Source organism: Dermochelys coriacea, chromosome 7 (assembly GCF_009764565.3).
Source record: "Dermochelys coriacea isolate rDerCor1 chromosome 7, rDerCor1.pri.v4, whole genome shotgun sequence".
NCBI lineage: Eukaryota > Metazoa > Chordata > Testudines > Dermochelyidae > Dermochelys > Dermochelys coriacea.
In genome coordinates, this window is record NC_050074.1 from 89,838,572 (window position 1) to 89,863,379 (window position 24,808).

The 24,808-nt window shown below is 38.0% G+C and overlaps 1 protein-coding gene across 5 annotated transcripts in view; it reads right to left on the reverse strand.

Moving 5' to 3' along the window:
- Nucleotides 1–24,808, reverse strand: part of PRKG1 (protein kinase cGMP-dependent 1) — an 869,388-nt gene that overhangs the window by 44,642 nt on the left and 799,938 nt on the right. For 4 of the 5 annotated variants that reach the window (XM_038411702.2, XM_038411700.2, XM_043518662.1 and 1 more), the window contains one exon: nt 14,462–14,558. In XM_038411702.2, coding sequence (XP_038267630.1) covers nt 14,462–14,558 — 97 coding nt within the window. Of the gene's footprint in view, nt 1–14,461; nt 14,559–22,690; nt 22,741–24,808 lie in introns of those variants that run through there. The other variant, XM_038411701.2, reaches the window with a different exon arrangement.

Sequence of the window (24,808 nt, forward strand, 5' to 3'; positions counted from 1 at the left end):
GATCATCCTTCAGGATAGGTTGTAGATCCTTGATGATGCACTGGAGAGGTTTTAGTTGGGGGTTGAAGGTGATGGCTAGCGGCATTCTATTACTTTCTTTGTTGGGCCTGTCCTGTAGTAGGTGACTTCTGGGTACCCTTCTGGCTCTGTCAATCTATTTCTTCACTTCAGCAGGTGGATATTGTAGTTTTAAGAACGCTTGGTGGAGATCCTGAATGTGTTTGTCTTGTCTGAGGGATTGGAACAAATGTGGTTGTATCGTAGAGCTTGGCTGTAGACAAAGGATCATGTGATGTGATCTGCATGAAAGATGGAAGCATGTAGGTAGTATAGCGGTCAGTAGGTTTCAGGTATAGGGTAGTTTTTATACGACCATTGCTTATTTGAACTGTAGTGTCCAGGAAGTGGATCTTTTGTGTGGACTGGTCTAGGCTGAGGTTGATGGTGGGGTGGAAATTGTTTAAATCCTGGTGGAATTCCTCAAGGGCCTCTTTCCATGGGTCCAGATGATGAAGATGTCATCAATGTAGAGCAAGTAGAGTAAGGGCATTAGGGGACGAGAGGTGAGGAAGCATTGTTCTAAGTCAGCCATAAAAATGTTGGCAGACTGTGGGGCCATGTGGGTACCCATAGCAGTGCCGCTGACTTAAAGGTATAAATTGTCCCCAAATCTGAAATAGTTGTGGTGAGGACAAAGTCACAAAGTTCAGCCACCAGGTTTGCCATGACATTATCGGGGATACTGTTTCTGACAGCTTGTAGTCCATCTTTGTGTGGAATGTTGGTGTAGAGAGCCTCTACATCCATAGTGGCTAGGATGGTGTTTTCTGGAAGACTACCAATGGATTGTAGTTTCCTCAGGAAGTCAGTGGTGTCTCGAAGACAGCTGGGAGTGCTGGAAGGGTAGGGCCTGAGAAGAGAGTCTACATAGCCAGACAATCCTGCTGTCAGGGTGCCAATGCCTAAGATGATGGGGCATCCAGGATTTCCAGGTTTATGGATCTAGGGTAGCAGACAGAATATCCCTGGTAGAGGCTCTAAGGGTGTGTCTGTGTAGATTTTTTCCTGTGTGTCTTCAGGGAGTTTCTTGAGCAGATGGTGTAGTTTCTTTTGGTAACCCTCAGTGGGATCAGAGGGTAATGGTCTGTAGAATGTGGTGTCAGAAAGTTGCCTAGCAGCCTCTCATTCATATTCTGACCTATTAATGACAACTGCATCTCCTTTGTCAGCCTTTTAGATTATGATGTCAGAGTTGTTTCTCAAAAAGAAAAGGAGTACTTGTGGCACCTTAGAGACTAACAAATTTATTAGAGCATAAGCTTTCGTGAGCTACAGTAATTTCATGAAGTTGACAGATTTCCACTCTATACGGCTAAATTCAGTGCCTTGCATAATGACAGGTGTCAGAGTAGCAGCCGTGTTAGTCTGTATTCGCAAAAAGAAAAGGAGTACTTGTGGACAAAGCTTATGCTCTAATAAATTTGTTAGTCTCTAAGGTGCCACAAGTACTCCTTTTCTTTTTGCGAATACAGACTAACACGGCTGCTACTCTGAGAGTTGTTTCTGAGGCTGTGGATGGCATTGAGTTCTGCACGGCTGAGGTTATGGGGCAAGTGATGCTGCTTTTCTACAATTTCAGCCCATGCACGTCGGCAGAAGCACTCTATGTAGAAGTCCAGTCCGTTGTTTTGACCTTCAGGAGGAGTCCACACAGAATCCTTTTTTTTTTTGGTAGCGTGAGTAGGAAGGTTTCTGTGGGTTAGTACGCTGTTCAGTGGTGTGTTGGAAATATTCCCTGAGTCGGAGATGTCAAAAGTAGGATTCTAGGTCACTGCAAACTGTATCATGATTGTGGGGGCGGTGGGGCAGAAAGTGAGGCCCCAAGATAGGACAGACTCTTCTGCCGGGCTAAGAGTATAGCTGGATAGATTAACAATATTGTTGGTTTAGTTAAGGGAACCACTGTTGTGGCCCCTTGTGGCATGTAGGAGTTTAGATTGTTTAGTGTCCTTTTTCCTCTGTAGAGAAGCAAAGTGTGGGCTGTAAATGGCTAGCACAGGTGATACCTCTTAACAAAAGAGGATCATCTGACACTTCTGAAATTGTCTGCAGATACCCTGTAATACAGTTAATAGAGATATCTTGATATAACAAAACTCAGAAAACTATGATTGCTATGGACAGGAACAGATTAAATCTACACGCTCATCCTACTGTCTCTTTATCGTGATAGTAATAACTCACTCAAAAATTCTGTCCACTAATTAAAATACAAGTGCCTTTTCTTTCCTGCCATCTACAAGGTTTCCTGCTTTCTCTGGTCTCCAAAATATGTATGTTTGACCAACTAAAATAGCAGCAGCTGTCACTGAGCATAGCATTTAGAATACAGACAGGCTAAAGAGAATGCAAGCTGAGTTATCTGAATCCTAACAGCTGAACTGCTGCATGAACAGGAGTAGCAAATATTTTTTTTCAAGTAAAAGAGTACGTATTTTTAATTCCAAAAGTATTCATGTTGTCCCAACATGAAATTGTTTTCTCTATTAATAGTACTCTTTTGCTTTACAAATTGTGCTCGCAAAAAAATTGTGGGAAGATATCTGCCTCCAAGTATTTTTCTGCATTCACTATTTCAGATTTGTTGGTACAGTGAATGTTTTGAATGCACTATACCCATTTATTTAAGGCCTGATTCTGCATCCTTACTAAAATTGGTCCTGATATAGGATGCACTTAAGCATGTTCTCAACTATAAATACATAAGTAATCCCACTGGAGTCAATGGGGCTATTTATGTGATTAAAGTTAAACATGTGCTTAAATCTGCTGGATCAGGGTCATTGAGCAGCACATTATCTCGTGAGTAGCCCACTTAAAGTAGGCTATTCACAGAGCAAGATATTACTTAGTGTGAGTAAGGGGTGGCAGATTCTGGAACTTAGAGATTCTGGCTTTGTTTTAATTGTGATGATTGAAATTAAAAAAAAAAAGTTAGAATTGAGTTTGTGGTGGATAGCAGTGTAAATCCAGACTTGCAAATGGCTTTATTTCCTTGTTATTGAAAAAGATTAGATTCAATTAAATGACAAACCTCTGTTGTGGAGAGCACTAAATGTCGTATTGTTATGCAAGACAATTTAATTTTGAATGCCATAGAACATGGGAGGAAATCACCTGTAAAATTATACATTGTACAGACATGTCTTAATAAACATGCACGCTAATGATCCTATTAAAATTAATTTGCCTATTTAATTAATCATACCCACTTAATCAAATATTGCACTTTGCTAACAATCTTTAACAATGTATTTGGTTCCACTACTAAGAATTTATATTCAGGCTTTTGACAACATGTGCAAATATGCTTTTACCAGAGGGTACTTATTTAACTTTTTGTCCCAGTATAAACCTTAAAGACAAGTCTTATAGTCAAAGACGTTGGAGAGAACAGAAGAAAACATGTGAGTAATACATACCATTCTATGCATAAAATCATCCCAATAAAAGTTAAGTACCAGAATAAGTGTTATTTAGGTAATATATATTAAATAAAATATAAATCATATTACTGTGTTTCTTGAAAATAATATTCACTTCTACAATCATTCACGTGCTCAATTTTATTTCCCATTTTAATTAAGAAATCTAGATTTAAAACAAATCCTCTTTCTACACATTGTTGTCGGAGCAACCTATATTATACATTGGCTTCTTTGAGGTCAATTGGAGTTTTACCATTGATGCCAATGGAGCCAGGATTTCATTCATTATTTACATTTATTGGACTTATTACTCTCAAATAGATTGTAAGTTGCAAAGTCTTCAAATCATTTCATTCACTAATCTTAAAAAAAAAATTCAACCTAACAAGGCCAATTGGCAAAAACAAAAAACAAATACAACAGCAATCAAACTCTTTCTTCCTGATTCATTTTTCCCTTTTCATATCCACCTAGCCACTACAGTCAAGAAAATTAAGCATAAATGATAGATTTGATAGAGGTGCCACAGACAATATCTCATCAGTTTTGGAACTCCATGTCAGTCCTTCTGGGTAAGAGTTTCCATATAAAAAGTAACACTCAAAAAGTATTTTAGTACAATGCTTTCAATAAATATTAAAATCAGAAAAAAACAAATAAAGAAAATTCACTCTTTCTGTAGTATTCAAGCCTAGTATGATATTGTCACTCAAAGCCTTCAAAAATAATTATCCAGTCTTGTGTGTATGTGTGCTCTGTAAACAACATTTTTTTCAGCCTCAGCTAAGGTGGTGGGCTTTCCTTGTCAGTTTTATGTGGAGTTCTTACTCAGATCTCTAATCTTCAAGTTCCTTCACAGAACGTCATCTTCCTTGCCAATTACAGCATTCAGAATACCCATTCTTTTTAAGGAAGGGATTCAGAATCTTCCAGGATAAGGCCCCTAATTGTTTCCTTGTGTGCATATGTGCACACGTGCACACACACACACAAAACTTGCTTTCTTTAAACCTTGTATTATTCTTTGCAAACTAAAAAAGAGGGAGGAAGAAAAGCCTGCTTACACAAAAACAGAGAGAATTTCTATGCACGTGGAAATATACCCACATAAGTGCCAGAATCTCACTTCTGTCATCCTGTTGGAATAAAATTAGATTTTCCCAAGCCAGCTAATTAATCAAGCAGGACTTCTGAAAAGCCATAAAAAGGATTATTTACAAGAATGCCTAGAGGCTGCAGCAAATTTAATAGCACTCTAGGAATAATTCCATGGCAAGCTATCTCTTAAAATGTAAATTAGCATGAAAAATGCCCATACTGTCTGTTTAAAACCTGTTTTGTATAGGCCCAATGCAGCAAAATTCTTAAACATATGCATAACTTTAACCATATGCCTAAGTCCATCCCATCTCAGCAAAGAAGTTAAGCACATTCTTGACAGTAATGGAACATTAGTACATGCACAGTGTGAAACACATCATTACGTTCTTTGTTGAACTGAGACCTAAAAGACCAGACTAATTTACCCAAGTTATTTATCATTTAGTTTTCACAATCTCTTTGTCCACATGGCAACAATAAAAGGATCCTGCCCTTTGGCAGTTCTTTATATTTGAATATTAGGTATATCAAAGTATATGAAGACAGTGGGAAAGATGAGCTTTTCATAGTCAATAGTTTTGATTGACATACAGGACCTAAAGAGTTGACTATATTTTCAGATATGATGTCAAATTGGACAATGATTTCACTCACGTCTATGATTAGGTGTGGAGTAGTGGTACTAATTTTGCATTTTTATAAACAAAGCTTTAGAAATTTAAAACCTTCTCTTTGCCATTCATCTGGCAAGGTCTCTGAGTGATAGTCATGCATCTCTGAGATGATAACTGCATAAGTCAATTTACTAAAGAAATGTGCTCAGCAAAGGAACTGATTTTTACTCTACTTGAGCTCAGGGCCCCTTCACTTGACTCAGTTTTCTTGCAGCTTTGAATTTAGATTTATATCTCTAGATAAGCTGATATACTTCTTCCAATGCTGGCAAGAATAACCTGCATTTAAGTCTAAAATATATAGAGTTTGGGGTAGATAGTTCTAAAAAAGGATTGAAAGTAGGAGGAAAGCAGAGAGCAATAATAACAGTAATAAATAAATTAGAAGATATGACCTGCTTAAGGGGAGCAGGTGAACATGTGGTAAACCTTAATGGAAAATGACATTCTATGGGTAATAACATTCATTTAAATTTTAGGTCTCCCAAAAAGAATGAAAATGTGCAGGATATTTTTCAGAAATTAAGACAATTGGATTATTTTTCAGGAAAAAACCCACTAAAAACATTTTTATTTTACATAATGTTTCTTTATATTTCATATCGATTTAATGTTCAATAACTTGACTTCATACACCATATGAGCAGATTGTGTCAGTGGAAGATGCTTAGATATAACAATAATGAATGCCATGTAAGTAAATGAGTCAACAGTGAGATAGAGAGAGAGAGACAGCATTGAGGGATTTGCCTTTGTAGACTACAGCTGGGCTTGGTCAAAAAGCTCCTTCTTTTCCTCCACAATGATGTCCTAGGAGAATCAGCATCATTGTGTGAATGTTTTGGATTTTTTTCTGTTAGGTTATGTAATTAAAAACAGAATACCTAGATATCTTGTTTTACTTCCTTTTCTCACATCCTTGGACAGCTGTCCAAGGGCCTAGATACCAAGCTGCGGAAGATATTTCCTGGAGTAGTTTCTACCTACTTGGCAGACATTAGCAATGTATGAGGGTAGCTCTGGGAATGCTACAAGGTCTAATACATGCGTAGATTGTGGGCTGTCTGAACAGTCCTGTTTATCTTTGATATATTATGGACTAGGAATACTAGACACAATTTCAACTCTTTGTAAATAAGAACCCTTAGCTTACTTTGTCTATATTATGGTGAGATTTTATGGTTGTTCTATAAACTTGCCTCCAGGGCTATACATTCCACCAGGTATCACATTTTTGTTGTGAATCCATGTTAGCATGTAGTTATGTGTGTCTTATGTCTCTATTTGCCATATGAAAAACCCTGCTCCTATTTGCATGTTTACATGTTAGTATTGTTCTAGCCATGCTTACTCCAGCGGAGTGCACTACAATATAAACACTGAATGGAATTTAATGACAATTAACTCTGTAAGCAGTGCATGTTGATACAAAGTAAGTTTGAATGAATATATTCAAATGCAAGGAGCCTGGGAAACAAGAAGGGAGAACTGGAAGTCCTGGCACAGTCAAGGAATTATGATGTGATTGGAATAACAGAGACTTGGTGGGATAACTCACATGACTGGAGTACTGTCATGGATGGATATAAACTGTTCAGGAAGGACAGGCAGGGCAGAAAAGGTGGGGGAGTTGCATTGTATGTAAGGGAGCAGTATGACTGCTCAAACCCCAGTATGAAACTGCAGAAAAACCTGAGAGTCTCTGGATTAAGTTTAGAAGTGTGAGCAACAAGGGTGATGTCATGGTGGGAGTCTGCTATAGACTACCGGACCAGGGGGAAAAGGTGGACGAGGCTTCCTTCCAGCAACTCACAGAAGTTACTAGATCACAAGCCCTGGTTCTCATGAGAGACTTCAATCACCCTGATATCTGCTGGGAGAGCAATACAGTGGTGCACAGACAATCCAGGAAGTTTTTGGAAAATGTAGGGGACAATTTCCTGGTGCAAGTGCTGGAGGAACCAACTAGGGGCAGAGCTCTTCTTGACCTGCTGCTCACTAACTGGGAAGAATTAGTAGGGGAAGCAAAAGTGGATGAGAACCTGGGAGGCAGTGACCATGAGATGGTCAAGTTCAGGGTCCTGACACAGGGAAGAAAGGAGAGCAGCAGAATACGGACCCTGGACTTCAGAAGAGCAGACTTTGACTCCCTCAGGGAACTGATGGGCAGGATCCCCTGGGAGAATAACATGAGGGGGAAAGGAGTCCAGGAGAGTTGGCTGTATTTTAAAGAATCCTTATTGAGGTTACAGGGACAAACCATCCCGATGTGTAGAAAGAATAGCAAATATGGCAGGCGACCAGCTTGGCTTAACAGTGAAATCCTTGCTGATCTTGAACACAAAAAAGAAGCTTACAGGAAGTGGAAGATTGGACAAATGACCAGGGAAGAGTATAAAATATTGCTTGGGCATGCAGGAGTGAAATCAGGAAGGCCAAATCACACCTGGATTTGCAGTGAGCAAGAGATGTTAAGAGTAACAAGAAGGGTTTCTTCAGGTATGTTAGCAACAAGAAGAAAGTCAAGGAAAGTGTGGGCCCCTTACTGAATAGGGAGGCAACCTAGTGACAGAGGATGTGGAAAAAGCTAATGTACTCAATGCTTTTTTTGCCTCTGTCTTCACGAACAAGGTCAGCTCCCAGACTACTGCACTGGGCAGCACAGCATGGGGAGGAGGTAACCAGAGAAAGAATAGAAAGAAGTAGTTTGGGACTATTTAGAAAAGCTGAATGAGCACAAGTCCATGGGGCCAGATGCGCTGCATCCGAGAGTGCTAAAGGAGTTGGCAGATGTGATTGCAGAGCCATTGGCCATTATCTTTGAAAAGTCACGGCAATCGGGGGAATTCCCGGATGACTGGAAAAAGGCTAATGTAGTGCCCATCTTTAAAAAAGGGAAGGAGGAGGATCCTGGGAACTACAGGCCAGTCAACCTCACCTCAGTCCCTGGAAAAATCATGGAGCAGGTCCTCAAGGAATCAATTCTGAAGCACTTAGAGGAGAGGAAAGTGATCAGGAACAGTCAGCATGGATTCACCAAGGGCAAGTCATTCCTGACTAATCTAATTGCTTTCTCCGACGAGATAACTGGCTCTGTGGATGAGGGGAAAGCAGTGGACATGTTGTTCCTTGACTTTAGCAAAGCTTTTGACACTGTCTCCCACAGTATTCTTGCCAGCAAGTTAAAGAAGTATGGGCTGAATGAATGGACTATAAGGTGGATAGAAAGTTGGCTAGATTGTCGGGCTCAATGGGTCATGATCAATGGCTCCATGTCTAGTTGGCAGCTGGTATCAAGTGGAGTGCCCCAACGGTCTGTCCTCGGGCCGGTTTTGTTCAATAGCTTCATAAATGATCTGGAGGATGGTGTGGATTGCACCCTCAGCAAGTTTGCAGATGATGCTAAACTGGCAGGAGAGGTAGATATGCTGGAGGGTGGGGATAGGATACAGAGGGCCCTAGACAAATTAGAGGATTGGGCCAAAAGAAATCTGATGAGGTTCAACAAGGACAAGTGCAGAGTCCTGAACTTAGGACGGAAGAATCTCATGCACCGCTACAGACTAGGGACAGAATGGTTCGGCAGCAGTTCTGCAGAAAAGGACCTGGGGTTACAGTGGACGAGAAGCTGGATATGAGTCAACAGTGTGCCCTTGCTACCAAGAAGGCCAATAGCATTTTGGGATGTATAAGTAGGGGCATTGCCACCAGATTGAGGGACATGATCATTCCCCTCTATTCGACATTGGTGAAGCTCATCTGGAGTACTGTGCCCAGTTTTGGGCCCCACACTACAAGAAAGATGTGGAAAAATTGGAAAGAGTCCAGCAGAGGGCAACAAAAATGATTAGGGAACTGGAACACATGATTTACGAGGAGAGGTTGAGGGAACTGGGATTGTTTAATCTGCGGAAGAGAAAAATGAGGGGGGATTTGATAGCTGCTTTCAACTACTTGAAAGGGGGTTCCAGAGAGGATGGATCTAGACTGTTCTCTGTGGTAGCAGATGACAGAACAAGGAGTAATGGTCTCAAGTTGCAGTGGGGGAGGTTTAGGTTGGATATTAGGAAAAACGTTTTCACTAGGAGGGTGGTGAAACATGGGAATGCATTACCTAGGGAGGTGGTGGAATCTCCTTCGTTAGAAGTTTTTAAGGTCAGGCTTTACAAAGCCCTGCTGGGATGATTTAGTTGGGGTTTGGTACTGCTTTGAGCAGGGGGTTGGACTAGATGATCTCCTGAGGTCCCTTCCAACCTTTATATTCTATGATTCTATGGAACGCTTCCATGTTCACTTGCAGTTCAAAGTGAAGCTCCAGCTTTTTTTCTACCTCAGTGACATCCTCATGGTATCAACATCTATTGATTCTATTAATTCAGTAGCTGTTCTTTGTCTTAGGTAAAGTGAGTACTAGTTTGATCACAAGTGTATTGCACCACATTTTGGATGTACATATCAACCAGAGCGATGGGGAAGGGAGGACTGAGTTGCTAAGGGAATGGGTCAAACAACATAGAAACCAACAAACTGCCAGTAGAAGGAGAGTGAGAAAATTGGAATTCATGGACAGTCCCTTTTACCAGTAGCCAAGAGTTCTTTAGTGGTTCTATGTGGAAGGAAAGAATTGGCATATGGTGTGTGCTTGATAGAAAAGCATAAGCTTAGTTTGGTTTTTGCTTAATTGAAATGTGCCATTATTTTTATAACAAGACAGTTAACAGCTGAAATAGCAGTAACAACTTTGGAGCCTCTTCTGGTCTCTCCTTCCAATGAAAGACTTTGATAGATGCTTACTACAGAGGAAGTCACTGGGGGCAAAGGACAAAAATGGCAGCCATGATGATAAGAGTAATATGGAACAGAGGTCAGATATCTAACAAAAACTGTGCAAACTCCATGTATAACAATACAAACCTACTGGAAATCTCTATTAACTTATACAGACAACAAAATTACACAGGAAAGACCACATCACCACATCTGACAGCTAAGATTTTTCATTACAGATGATTTTATATGACTGTTACATTTCAACTTTTTGCTACAAAAATGCCAACCAATTCCATTCTAATCTCCATAGAATTGACAATTAAGCAACTGACTGTCTCGCCAAGAGACATGTACCTGCATCTAAATTGAGTCAAGGGATGAACTCTCAAAACAGTCTAGCATTCACAGAGGTGTCTGGAGTATCATCCTTATATTATACAAACCATATCTGAAAGTTAAACTACAGTCCAATAGTAACATTCTTGCTATTTAGCCAAGATTTGAATCCCAGACTTTCCAATTTCTAACCTCATCACTGGATACACTATTGAAGAGCTTAAAGTCACACCTTGGGGATGGAAAGCTATCACTGCAAAAGTTGAGATTAAACTATAAACATTGTTCTTTCCAATATAGTGCATTTTACTTGATCACAGTTTTTCTGGAGAAGCAAAATAATTATAACATTTTTGAGCAACCAATTTCACCCCTGCTACATGATGACAAGCTTGTATAACATTTTTATTATGCTTATGTAATAAAAGATGGAAATAGATTTCCTTGGTACATATAGCATCAACATTTTATAGGTTCATATTGTAAAATGTCATACCATACTTTTTTTTAGGCAAGATAGATTTCTCTCTGAAAAAGGTGGCAATGCTAGATGATGTGATATGCTTGGTCTTTATGCAAAGGAGAATTAGTCATCCTTTTATAGCCAGCCCTCCTACCAGTATATGGAACAGTGATGACAACTTTTGAAAAGTGTTTAAAAGTTCAAAAAACTAAATTAAGTCAAGAAAAAATGTTTTACCTATCTTCTAGTGTGATGAAGAATGATATTAAATCATAAGCTACCCTGGTACTTATTTTAAAACTACTAATGTCTGTGACAATTATATAGTAATTGATAGGCAAAGTGCTAATCATCTATCATAAACAATCATGGTCACTTGAATGGTAATATATCATAACTATTCAATTATATGCAACACTTTTTTAGACCAACTTTTTCAGAATTGGATATCTAAAGTTAGGCACCTAGATCTCTATTTACAAGCTTATATGATCACCACCCTGCACTTAAGCAGGGAGAAGTTTGGCTGGCTGGCCGGGAGAAGAAGGCAATACTTTCTGGCTTGGGGCAGAAGGGAAGACATAGATCTGCTGGAAAGAGCAGGACGTGTGGTAAATGACTCACCACATAGGAATGTGGGGTTTAAAAGCTCAGTTGGGCTTGGCCCCTCCCTCTTGACTCAGAACAGGCCGGGCAGCACCTATCCTCCCTCCCTAATTAGATCACAAATATGCCGGGTGTTTAGCTAGGTCTGCTGTGGGCATTACACTAGCCGCCCCACTAAGGGGGGCTGGGAAGGAATTTTTCCCTTACCAGCATATTGGCCAGGTGCAGTGGGGGGTTTTTCGCCTTCCTCACAGCAGGTTCAGGTAGGCTCGGTTCATGCATAGCATGACAGGCAGTAGGCCATATGTCACAACTTTTTATGTAAGTGTATAGCGGATGTTTCAGTGCAGGTACTCCATAAATTAAGGCACAAAAGAAAGAAAAAATGGCTTGGAAAAGGAATTAAGGAGAGGTGCTTGGTAATTGAGCAAGCCGGGGGCAGTTGGGGACTCCTATGACTGGTACAGTAGGGAGCCAACCTCACATCATTATAGTCCACTTTAACCCCCTCCTGCGCAGAGGCATGGTCGGTAAGGTCCCGGCAAGGGAATTGCTGAAGGGACCTGGACGAAAAGGGCAGGGGCAGGGAGCTAGTGAGAGCCACCGCCCCAGAGCTGGCTGGAAGTGATAAGATCATGGCAAGGGAATTGCTGGAGGGAAATAGATAAATAGGGGGGAGCTATGGAAGCTCCCCCCATGCCCGGAATTGGTACGGTCCCAGCAGTAAATCTGCTAGAGGAACATAAATTTTGCACCTACATTGTACACATTTTTATCAGCCAGGTTAGTCCCAGACATCTGTCAATAATAAAGTTGTGGCCTGATTAAACCCATATCTAATGTCTCCTGTCATTCTTTTGGCCTAGTCAGACAAAGGTGTCCTGACTGCAGTTTTGAATCACTGTGTGTGCATTTTTGTTAGGACCAGATCTGTGGCTGTGGCTAAAGTCCCTTAGTATATGAAGTGCAAAAGCTTTTAAATTTTCACATACGTTTTCTGTATTTCCTGTCTAATTATTGTTGATAATCAAGATACTTTTGGGGAGAGAAAAACATCTCTTTTCCAATCAACCTCCTTCTACTGGCTGGTTCATTAATTACTAATACAACAATGAATGTAAGTGTAATTATAGTGTCGATAATTCTGATGTCACAAACACAGAAATGTGTCATCAGTGACTGAATCAAGAAAGAGGGGCAGGCTGACTAGAAAATATAAACTTTCTTGTATAATTAAGCAACACACTTGGAATTTATTCAGAAACAACATTATCTTAAATGTTTTGTTGTTTAAAGTTAAATTCCCCTCTGAAGAGAATGCCAATAAGGCCATTTGAATACTGAGCTTTCATTCAAGCCTTTAGCTAGAGGGGTTTTGCCCTTTGTACTGGATAGTATTTCATCATCAGTGTATAAAATCCTAATATCAAATTTGTGGATCTTTTTTCAGTGTTAAATGTAATAGGTTTCCTATATTATATAGACAATGAGGTTATAGCACCAATGTTGCTGTGTCTACTCTTGTTTCTCAACCAAATCCTGTTTTGCATACTATAATAGGTATTTACTTAGGTTCTGCCCACACGATATGACTTCTGACTAATGTTCTAACCAGTTGGAGGCACAGATATCATAACTGGCTATGAATAACACAGTTCAAGTTAGTCCTAGTCCAGAAATCTTTACAGGATTAGGGTCCTAGAAACAACAATGCTAAAAGATACACCTATTGCAAACTCCCATGAAGGATCATCTTTGGTTAAATTTTAATAAAAACAAAAGTCCAAAAACAAAATAAAAACAAACCAAATAAAACCCTCTCAAAAATAAAACCAAACAAATGAAACGTATGTCATTCAATATTACAAAATGTTGAGACAAAGTTAAGATTGCTAAATTAACAGAGGTCAGGAGTCTGTACTCTGACTTCTCATAACATATGAGCTATAATCACAAGGCACAACTAAATGATGTAAATCAGAGGGTCACAGTTTTAACATAGAATTTACTGGCTTTTAGCAACTTTCACAAACATTCCAGTGTTATTTTTACAATATTTCACAAGTAATAATACAAATGCTGATTGATGGCTATATGTTTCACTGATTTTTGGTGCTTTTCAAGATCTCAGCACTAAGGCGTTAATGTAAAAATAGTGTGTTATCCCTATACTTTTATGGAACGGGGGTTCCCTTTCATTTTTGAGATGGCATCAGTAACTCTGTTTACTGCACTGTACATAACTTATAGGAGTTCCTAACATATTGAACTGGAGTCATATATCAAGGACTCTTTGGTCAGCACAGTAATATAAACTAACCTTTAGTTATTAATATAAGTTTCTTATTCACTTGATATTTCAAATGGGTCATTCAAGTGATAACATCTGATGTTTTTCCCTGCTTAATCTTTGCTTTTGATAAACAAACTATCCATACATACCAAAATGCCCAGGTAGATTTTGCATCATTTATATTTCTTCCTTGCAAATTTTGCAAGCAAAGAACATTCTTCTGTGAATTTCTGTTATTACAATTAAACCACATATTATAAAATAGATACAGAATCCAGTTTTCTTGTTAATCAATGGCATTATTTGTCTCTGCTTCTGAATTGTTTTTTAAATTATCACTAATTAAGATTTTAGATTTTTGCTTACATTTTATCTTTAACATTTCTATGTTCATCCATATCATATTTTTAATAAAATGTAAGCTATGTGCATAGGTAGTACTGTTTAAACATAAGACTACACAGGAGGATGAAGACATAATGAATGCAGCCCTTACTGACGGGATTTTCTTAAACTTAACTGCTTGAGTTCATTCATTTCTATTCACTCTAAAACGTAATGCAGCGTTCCTCAGTTACTGGAAACTTTAGAATCCTGGATGTGGTTAATTTACAGTAAATCAAGTCCTATAATGAGGAACGACTAAAAGAGGGGAAAGCCGCATTTGTTCCAGAACAATACAATTATATAAACGTCAAAGTTATTTAAAAAACAAAGAAAGGTTACCTACCAGTTCAACTCGTCCAAAACCTCCAACTCCAAGAGTGTCAATGATGTTGAAATCAGACAGTTTCAGGTTGGCGAAGAAGGCAGCTTCGGCTTCATATCTGGAGTTTTTTATGTGAAAAAATGGAAATTTCTTAGAGGTGCAAACCTGGGTATTGCGTAAGATTTTACCTGAATGGAATGAGTGTGGAACAGGATTTACCTGTTTAACTTCCATCTTGTCTCAAAGTCTGTGTTTGTTCACACTCATAGTTTTGTTGGTCCCACTTGTAAAGTGTAACATATATTTGCACTTTTCCCCCCAAAGTAGGAAATCAAAGTATTCCTACTGCATGTCTATAAAACAATATTTTTGTACTGTAATTCAATTCCAGTTATCAGTTGAATGCTACATTTTGATACTTCCTATTAATCTTCTGCTGAGGACTGCTTTGCCTTTTAGTATTTTGGGAAGATAAAGTCTCTCATATGAGTTTCCCTTATCCACAGGCTGGCAGTAGTTTCTATAAATGTTTATTGAAAGTAGGAAGATCATTAAGGTCCCTGGAGAACAATCACAGCCAAGTTACATGAAATCAGATCCAATAAGCTGAGGGCTGGTGTGCAAATGTCTGAAATGAATGACTTCAGACACATATTAACATTCCTAAAAATGCATCTTCACTTCTTTTACATTTATAAGCCTACTTGGAGCAGAAATTCCCAACTAGTATCCCACAGTCCTGAAGCTCTCTTTAGCCTGTGTACAAGTGGCTTGAAATAAAAGTTCACAAAGCACTAACTATGCAAGCATGCAAATCTGACACATGCAAGCCTGCCAAAATAAGCTTCCCACAAATATACTTGTGAACATGAATCCCTTAAAATATCTCCTTGTTGAGGATTATGGTATTTTTAGAAGGCTCAGAAGGCAGATGGATGAACAGGATCCACCCACTTAATAAACTTTGGACAAGGAGGCATTCAGCTGCCAAAAAAAGTCCCCAGTGCATGTGCATAGTCAAATGCAACCTTTGACTTTCAGGAACATAGAATTGTATGTGAAAGTAATGTTGAGAGGATTATGAACACAAGCATGCAGGGTAGGAATTGTTTAGTGAGTTTTCCAATATATAATATTTAATTTTATGTCCATATTTTGCATTTAGAGGATCCAAATAGCCTACAAACTGCTATTTCATGATAACATAACAAGTAAGCATGGCTCACTACAGATAAGGTTTTAATATTTTCTCATAATAATACAATCATGATAAAATGTTATAATGTTATTGATGATCATATACACCTATCCATCCACCTATCTTTTTAATGTAGCTAATCTATCTATCTAAACTGTCAGGGCTGACACTGAATAATCTAATCTAATTCAATAATGGAATGTAACTAATTTACTCCCACTTTATTCCCCTCAAACCAACATTCTTTATTCTTTTTAAAAGTGAAAGGACATTGTGAGGGCAGGGAAAGCAGCAGTTGACCTATTCCAAGTAACAAAGGAGCAGAAAAAGAGGGATGGGGGGGTGGGGGCAGGGAAGGAGTTTGGAGTGGCCAAATATAACAAAGACCAAATTAAAATGTAATATAAGGCAATCCTATCTTGTGGTTTCTGATGACAAATTAGTTGAGTTCTGCTTTATTATTTATAATGTCGTCAGATTCTCTCAGTAACCTTGAACCTATGGCCATAGCAGTCTGACTGCATCTGATATTGAAAGCTAATCACTGCTGAGTCTGTTTAGTACTTGGAATAACCTTGCATGACATGGCTGCTTACTGATCATTTTATACTAGCCATGATGTGCATATTAAACTGGCAACATAAAAACTAAGTGTTGTCAGTAAATAAAAGGTCTACTTATAAATCTCCTTATTTCTAAATAACAAAGAACAAATTATATTAGCAGTTGCAGTCCAGTCAGGTGAGATGTTACTTCAGTCTGGCTGCCTGGACCGATTTAAACTATAAATATATTACAGTTTGTGACTTCTGATATTTTAGCCCTTTTGGCTGATTTGCTACATTTAATAGTTTCTAGGGTTTAGATGTAATGGTAGGGCTGAGATCCTGTCAAGGATTTGCACCCCAGTGTTGAAACAACTGATGGAATGCTTCCCATTTCCAAGTCACAAAGCACCACATTAGCCATCCTGATTCTGGCCTGTACCTGTGGAAACTCATTTTGTAATGGTGTGGCAGGAAGGAGCAAGACAATGTGGTGACTGGGTTTATCAAATGAGTTTTATATGCACTAAACCAAGTCATTTATTCCACAACATAGCACATGTGATATGCACTTGGGGAGTGCCATGCTGGCCAACCCATGATGTCAGGGAGGCATAGGATCCGGTAGTCCAGCCCTTTTCCCCTGTCCTGGGAAACTTGATTGGATTGCCCCAATGCTCAGGAAGCAGGGGATCTGACATGCTAAGTGCATGTTTTCAAATGTTATTTAGGCCTCCGTGATCAGTTTTTACATAGGAAAGACATGGAATAAATTGTTTTCATTTCTATAATGCCTTTTATGCAGAAAGACTACAGAGTGCTGCATAAATTATGTACAGTACATACAATTCCATTTGAGAGGAGAAATCCTGCCCCAACCTCCCAAAATAGAGTACAGAAGAACAGGTGCTCTTTCTGATTCTTGGGTATTTCACGAACCCTCTTTTAAACCCCCAGTACAAAAGAGCATTTTGCAGCAAGCATATAATCTTCATCTTTCTGTATAGAGTCACAAAAACTGATGCTCTACTGACAGCTTTTAAGTTGGGTATTCTGTCTTATTAAAAAAAAAATTAAAAGAAAATATTTTTAAGCTTCTACAATGCATTATTTATTTTTTCTTCTGTTTGGCTAATTTTTTTTGGTAGATAGACTGGTCTTCTTTGGTCAGTTCAATGAAGACTGCAGAGCAAATTTTGTACAGTGTCCCAGATACTTTGTCATGGGCATTATAGAAAAGAAAGAAATGAATTATATATATTCTGAAACAAAAATATATGTAAAAGAAAGCATACAGACCAGACAACAATCCTATTTTGTCTAAAAATGATAATTACACCCTAATTCTGTTTCATTCCTAAAAGTAAAGGTCAAACTCTGATCCCATTCAACCTCCTATAAAAGTAGGAGACTCGCATCTTATTCTCATCTTAAGGAAAATTATTTAGGGCCAAATTCAGCCCTTATATATGTGCATGGAAATCCTTGAAAAAACTGAAGTCAGTCTGGAGTAACTTCACTGAAGTCAGTTACTTCTGATTTCCTGGATGTCAATTAAAAAAAGATTGGCCCCCTAGGCCATGGAAAACTTTCTGTACATATCTAAGGAGAAAATTTAGCCCCTACTTCTAAGAGTCAAAGATTTAGATTGGGTTTTAGCTATAGAGCTAACTTTAACAGGAGTCATATAACTCAACACTGGGAAAACCTAGCAATAAATCTATAATATAATTTAAGCAAAAATATCAGAGTTAGAACATGCCTGTTCATGCCATAAATTAGGAATCAACTCTTTATCCTAGTTGCCCTTAAAAGGATATGACTTCAATCTACTATCTTCTTATCCATTAATTTGATTGTGTACTGCTTTCTAAATCAAAAACTGAGAGATACTGGAGTGTGCAGTCTCTCAGAATCAGTTTCAGTCACACTACTAATGACAGACAATGGGCAAATATAGTACATTCAAAACATTCTGTCTACAACACTGAAATAAGAATACTCAATTTCATGTAAAAGAGAAGCTGTATCTTATAATTTTACCAACCACATGTTACATGAGTTATTCTATAGTGAATTTGCTTAATTCCAAAAATATTCTCCAAAGTGCATTTAGTCATAAAGGAATAGGAGGGCAGGTCAATGAAATACAGATACATGTGAAAGTTAAATAATATATATACACAGGCATATCTTGTTTTGGGCAGTTCAAAGAAGCAGCTGCTGCCAGAGACATCCAGATCCTTGGGAACCCACCCCAGCAGGGACAGGATGAAATGCTAGTGGGATGTTTATTACTCATGCTCTAGTGATAACTGGTGTGTTGTACAATCTGAAATAACTTGAATCCCCTTGGAAAAATATACACACAAGTTCTGGTCATATTTCTTAATGATTTCCATGACAGAGATTCTAAAACCTTTCTCCAGCTGGCATGGCAGAAGTGTTTGAGGTAGGTTAGGGGAGAAGATATCTGGCCTCATAAATGGGCTCTCCAGGTTTGTTTGAACTAGCCAGGATCCTTTTTGACCTCTGGAAGGGTTGGTGACAGCCATAAAAATAATATTTAGTTATATAATTTAATAAAGTAATTAATGTATAGAGGGTACAATAAGCAGCCACAGAGAGGTTCTGAAGTGTGGTTCAGTATGCAAAGGTCCAAATACTTCTCTGAACCATATTCAAATGCTCAGAAATTCTTGGATCTGGACAGCAGCTCAGTGAATTTGAAAGAAATTGGCTATACTGAGATTTCTGGTACTTCCTTCCTTAGTTGGGCTAAGAAATATTTCAAGAACAACCTTTTTCAAGATATTTATGCATTTCCACTTCTGTCCTAGAACCACTAGGCCGAGGGCCAGGAAAACGACAAGTGAGAATACAAAGGAAAAAAGGTGGATTGAACTTTTTCAAACAAAAAAAAGTTGATGTGTCAAATGTGTAAGGGGGAGTTAGCTTATTCTTAGCGACCATGGATTCTCACTGAAGTATTCAGCTGGTAGGAGGAAAAAAACCAAACATGCCTTATAACCCAAGTTATCCATGCAAAGCAACCAAACTTCTTTTAAACCGTTTTCAAGAATTTAGGCAGCGATTTTCAGAGGAGATGAAGGGAGTTAAGCAATCAACACCTACTGAATTCCAGTGGGAACTGTCTGCCTAACTCCCTCAAGATCTTTTTTTCCTTAGATAAAAATAATACCTCACTCTTTTAATGGGAGAGATTCCCCTTGTTTTAACGGACATTTAGGTGTCTAATCTCCTTGCCTTGGATGTTTAATGTCCATTTATGTTATAGATGGACAGAAAAGGAGGTATTCAGATCCAAATAAAACATAAGCTATAGTTTTGATGGTAACAAAATCTCATGAGCTGTTCTACTAAAATTTTTTGCAAATCTGCATAGAAGCAATTTTGCCCACCTTATTTTTCTGAAATCTCATGAAAATGGTTATCCTTTCGATATCTCAGAAAACAAAACAAATACTAGAAATCAGGCTTCTTTTGGTTCTTGTTTCGGCAGATTTTGGTCTGGGGGCTTGTTAGGGTGACCAGATGACAAGAACAAAATATCGGGACACATGGAGGGAGGGGGGGAAAGCCACAGGCTCACCCCTCACACCAAGGCTGGCTCTAGGGTTTTTGCCACCCCAAGCAAAAAAAAAAAAAGTCGGAGTGCAGCCGAAGCAAAATATCAGGACAAATGGCATCCTGACCGTACACCAGTCGGGACGCGGGACAAACAATTAAATATCGGGACATCTGATCACCCTAGGGCTTGTATCCAAACCACCTCCTTCCCAAAATTCAAAGAGTTCCAATCAGTATCCTGATTTTATATCACATTTAGCACTAACTGACTTTATATGTTAAAAAAAAAAGTTTTCAAGAGGCCCCAACCTGTTGCTGGTCACTGTGCAGAAATCCCATTGCACAGAATTTCCCATTAGTTTCAAACAGCAGTCACTGAATCAAGCTTTAGTATTTGTATAACACATGTTATGCTGGGAGGTTGTGGTGAGGAAAGCTTTTGACCATTTGCATAGTATTTTGGAATGTCCACTTTCCAACTATTTAACTAACAGATTGCTGCATAAAACTACAAAGAATTACTTTGAAATAAATTTTAAATAGGGCTTGAAATGTATCAAGAGTCACCACAATCTTAATCACTCAGGCACTCAAAAAAGAATGAGAAAATGACAGAAATTTGTAATTACCCTATTATTTAGTTTTACAGAGCTAGCTAATAAATGAACTTAATGTGTTAGGAAACATTAGACATCTGTTACTAAGCAGTTATCTCCAATACAAAATTTGGCTTAATTCTATGTACACTGCCAACTAGATGTAAATTGTAACCAATTGGGAGCCAACAATAAACTCACTGAAACTAAATGACTTTAAAGAAAAAAAAAGAATTTCTGTGTCTTTTTCAATGATATCTGTTTATTCAATGGCTAATTTCTTGGGTTTTACATTCCATTTTATTGGCCAGCTGAATTGTTTCCATACTCTAGCTATTTTGCCATACTCAGTGCAATTTTGCAAAAGAGATTTTTGAACTCTTTGCAGAATGTTAGATAAATTCGCTTTCTAGCATCTGGACGACTCTGTTCAAGTCTGGCCTACAGCAGGTCACATATGTCATGTAATATGTAATAAGCTTTATAATCTCAACCTATTTAATTGGCACAAGACAATGCAGCAAAAGCAAATCTTATTTCCAAACAATGAATATTGCTTGCTCACTAAGAGTCTGCAATAAATTGGATCCGGAGTGGGCACATTTGTAGGACTAGTGCAGAAGGCTGCACAGTGCTAACTAGTACTTGTTCTAGCTCCAGGAATCAACCTGTATTTTAATCAGAAAAACATTCAATAACACAACCTAAATTAAAAAATATTTGTAATCTAGCTCCCTCTTCCTAATAGTCAAAAAGAATATTTTAGCTCTCTGTGAGCACTCTGCTTAAAGAATGAAATTTAAATAATCTATGAAGAAGTGAAACAAAAGTGTCTTTATTCTATGCATTGTGACCTTAACTATCTCAATTTCAATATCATTGAACTGACCCTTATTTTGTTGTGGTTTATCACTGCCTACTGATTTTCTTGTGCTTCAAACAAAAGCTTTGTAAACTGGCATACTTGCCATCTTTGATATTCGTTTTCTGCCACTGGAATACTTATATATGTGTTGTGCAGAATTAGACGTACACTAGTGGGATGTGTTTGGTCTGAAAGGGAACTGATGCAAAATCATTATGATTTGTTTCAGAAAGCAAGTTACACCTAATCTCCTCCCTGGGTGAAATCCTGGCCTCACTGAAATTAATGGCAAAACTATTATTGACTTAATTGAGGTCAGGATTTCATCCCTATAGAATCTTGTGTTTGTGTTACACAGAGAGCAGAAGACAGGTTTCAGAGTAGCAGCTGTGTTAGTCTGTATTCACAAAAAGAAAAGGAGTACTTGTGGCACCTTAGAGATTAACAAATTTATTTGAGCATAAGCTTTCGTGAAATGCATCCGATGAAGTGAGCTGTAGCTCATGAAAGCCTATGCTCAAATAAATTTGTTAGTCTCTAAGGTGCCACAAGTACTCCTTTTCTTTTAGAGAGCAGAAGGAAAGCCATTGAAATTTACGGTCATCTCTAAGGCCTCAAGATACTTTAAAATGTAGCTGTAAATATGTGAATGGATTCCTTTGAATACATTAGGACTTATGTGCTTAAACTTACACATGTGCTTATGTAGCTGGGGATATTTTGTAATATGACAAGAACTTCTAAAATTGTTGGGTCTGATTATATTAAATAACACAGGCAATCAACTGCTGCACCAGAACAGTTTTAGGAGGAACTGTTATCCTGAACTGCATATTGAAAATTTGTTAGCAAGCAACAGATTCTTCAGTGATGGTAATGAACCTGCTTTTTAGGGTAAGTAAATTGAAGTTGATAAACTGGTTTAAATTATTGAAAGAATGAATTTCACCTAATGAAACTGCATCTTCGAACACTTAAGAACAAAGTTTATGAAAAAGAATTGATCATTTTGATAAAGTATTTTTCTCACTTCTTTTCTCTATAATCTAGTATACTCACACTGTACCTTGTAAAATATACAAACTGGCTTCTGATGGCTATACAGATAACTTGCTACCCCAAACTAGGTACATTTTCTGGATTAGATTTGTGTACACCAGTTGGTAAATAGAAGTGCAATTCTAGGCATTGGTGGATTAAATTCAAGCAAAGAGTATTCATATTTGTTAGTAATGTAAACAAGAGGTAAGTGGTATTATTGTTTCCATTCCCACTGTATTATTGACTGTCCAATTTTTTGTAATGTAGATTAGGATATTTCATTAAAGGTCAAATTTGAAATATTTTATTTCTACTCTTTGTGATTTACCCTTGGAGAATATGGAATTTATGAACGAACACATGGGCAAAAGCAAAAAATAAACTTCTCATGTCAGTTTTGCATGAGATCCTTACCTTCAACTATGCCCTGTTTGTGTGGGGCACAGACGATAAATCAACTTGCACACCTTAGCCACATTCAGGCAACAGAGAGAAGTACGGAAGATCGACAGAATATATTACAAGCAGCATGATCCAGAGCCTGGAAATGCCTGTAAGCAGATTCTTGAGAGGCATTTTGTGTTTCTTTATAAGGCTGAACAGCTGCAGAGATGTTGTCAGTCATCCTCTCAGAGCTCCCACCCTATGTGTGGGCACCAGTGATCTTCTATCGTATGCTCAGTGTGTTGGTCATCTTCAATATTACACACAGCTGGTGGAGATGTCCCTTAATGGACCATTGTAGTACAAAGAATTATGAAGATGATATTGCTCTTTCAGGATTCAATCCTGCAAGGTGCTGAGCATCCCCAGTTTCCACTGGCTTCAATGGGAGCTGAAGGACCATAGCACCTCCCAGGATTGACCCCCAAGTTATCATTAGGTGCAGTGATGGCTGAGATGTCCAAGTCTGAGTACAAGAGGCAACAGCAGTAGACTGAATTTTCCTGAGTGGAAAAAAACACTTGTATAGGTAATGCCTATGTTTTGTATCTCCTACCTCCAGGTACCCGTTAACTGATTTTTAGATGCTCTTTCATGGCACAAAAATGCTCTTTCATACAGACCCTTTTTGAATGAAAACTGCCATTAGTAAGATAAAAATGTCAAGAAAGAGGCCTTTTTTTCAATTATTTTACTGACAAATATATAGTAATTATATAGTAGTACAGAAAACTGTATTCATTTTTATGGCCCATCAAATCATACTAGTAATGTCCCATTACATCAGATTAATTTATTAGTTCATTTATTAATACAGTATCACAAAATCATATTGGGACTTCTCCATTTATAGGAAAAGACAAAATGATTCGAAAAAGACACTGCACTGTTAGATAAAAATAATGACACAACAAGACTTTGACATCCCCTTATTGCAGGATTGTCATTTTTGTCCACTACAGCTCACCAGAAGGGGCTGGCCTGTTATTGCTATGATTCTGAACAGGACCTTTTGCCCTTTCCACATGGTGTATGGAACAGGAGGCATTCTAGTATGTCCATACAGTCCATTTTCTGCACTTATTTGCTGTCCTCATGGTAGACCATATCTACAGGGGACAGACATAATCAACACTTGGAATAAAAACAGATCTTTACTCATTTAAACAGTAACAGACAGGTATTTGCTGCACCCCCAGTAAGAGCACCAAAGAGTAACAAAGACGAAACCATCACATTAATCTTTCACCCTAATCTTACTTTTTCATAAATATTAAAAGAAAGGGAGAAAGAAACATATATTAGCAGGAAAAATATTCTAAAAGAAGAGTATAATAAAACCTTTCTTTAGTTCAGGTCTCCTTCTTCCAGACCAAGATCCTTCTGAGGTCAGCAGTGCAGTGGCTTTAATTCCTGGTTTAGCTGCTACCACTTCGTTTTACCCTTTTTACTTTCTACTGAAAATCCAAATCAGAGAGATTATATTTGGATTTTTAAAAGCAATGAATAGTGAGCTTGTTGTGCTCGTGGCAACTATGCAATTGAAAGTTACAGCTTCACAGACAATTGCATTAAAAAGAAAGGTTTTCTTTCTTTTCAAGCTAATGTTGCTAAAGCTCTGCATTTTGGATTAACCTACCACCACTTTAATTTACAGTTTACTTGCCTTTAATGAATTCCAAATCAGGAGAAATAGCATATCTCCTAGTTTAGATTTTCTAACAGAAAGTGAACATTTGAGTTGCAGCTAAAAGAGACATTAAAGCTATGGCATCACTAACTTCCTCTGGAAGGGGAAGGAGATCTGAAATTAAAAACATAAAGTTAAAACTAACAGAGAAGTGATTTTTCACTAGAAAAATATTTTTATTTATTTTCAAACTACATTACTTAGGAAATAGAATTATTAAGTAATATGCATGTAGTATCTAAGTTCACAATTCGTTCATAATAATTGTAATGTTTTTGAACTATTTTAATACTCAGACAAATAAATAAGTCTGAATTCAAGGACACTGCAGAGTAGGTATTGTAATGGGTCCAGTTTTACATAGAACTGCCAGTTAATGCACTCAGATTTATCTTAGA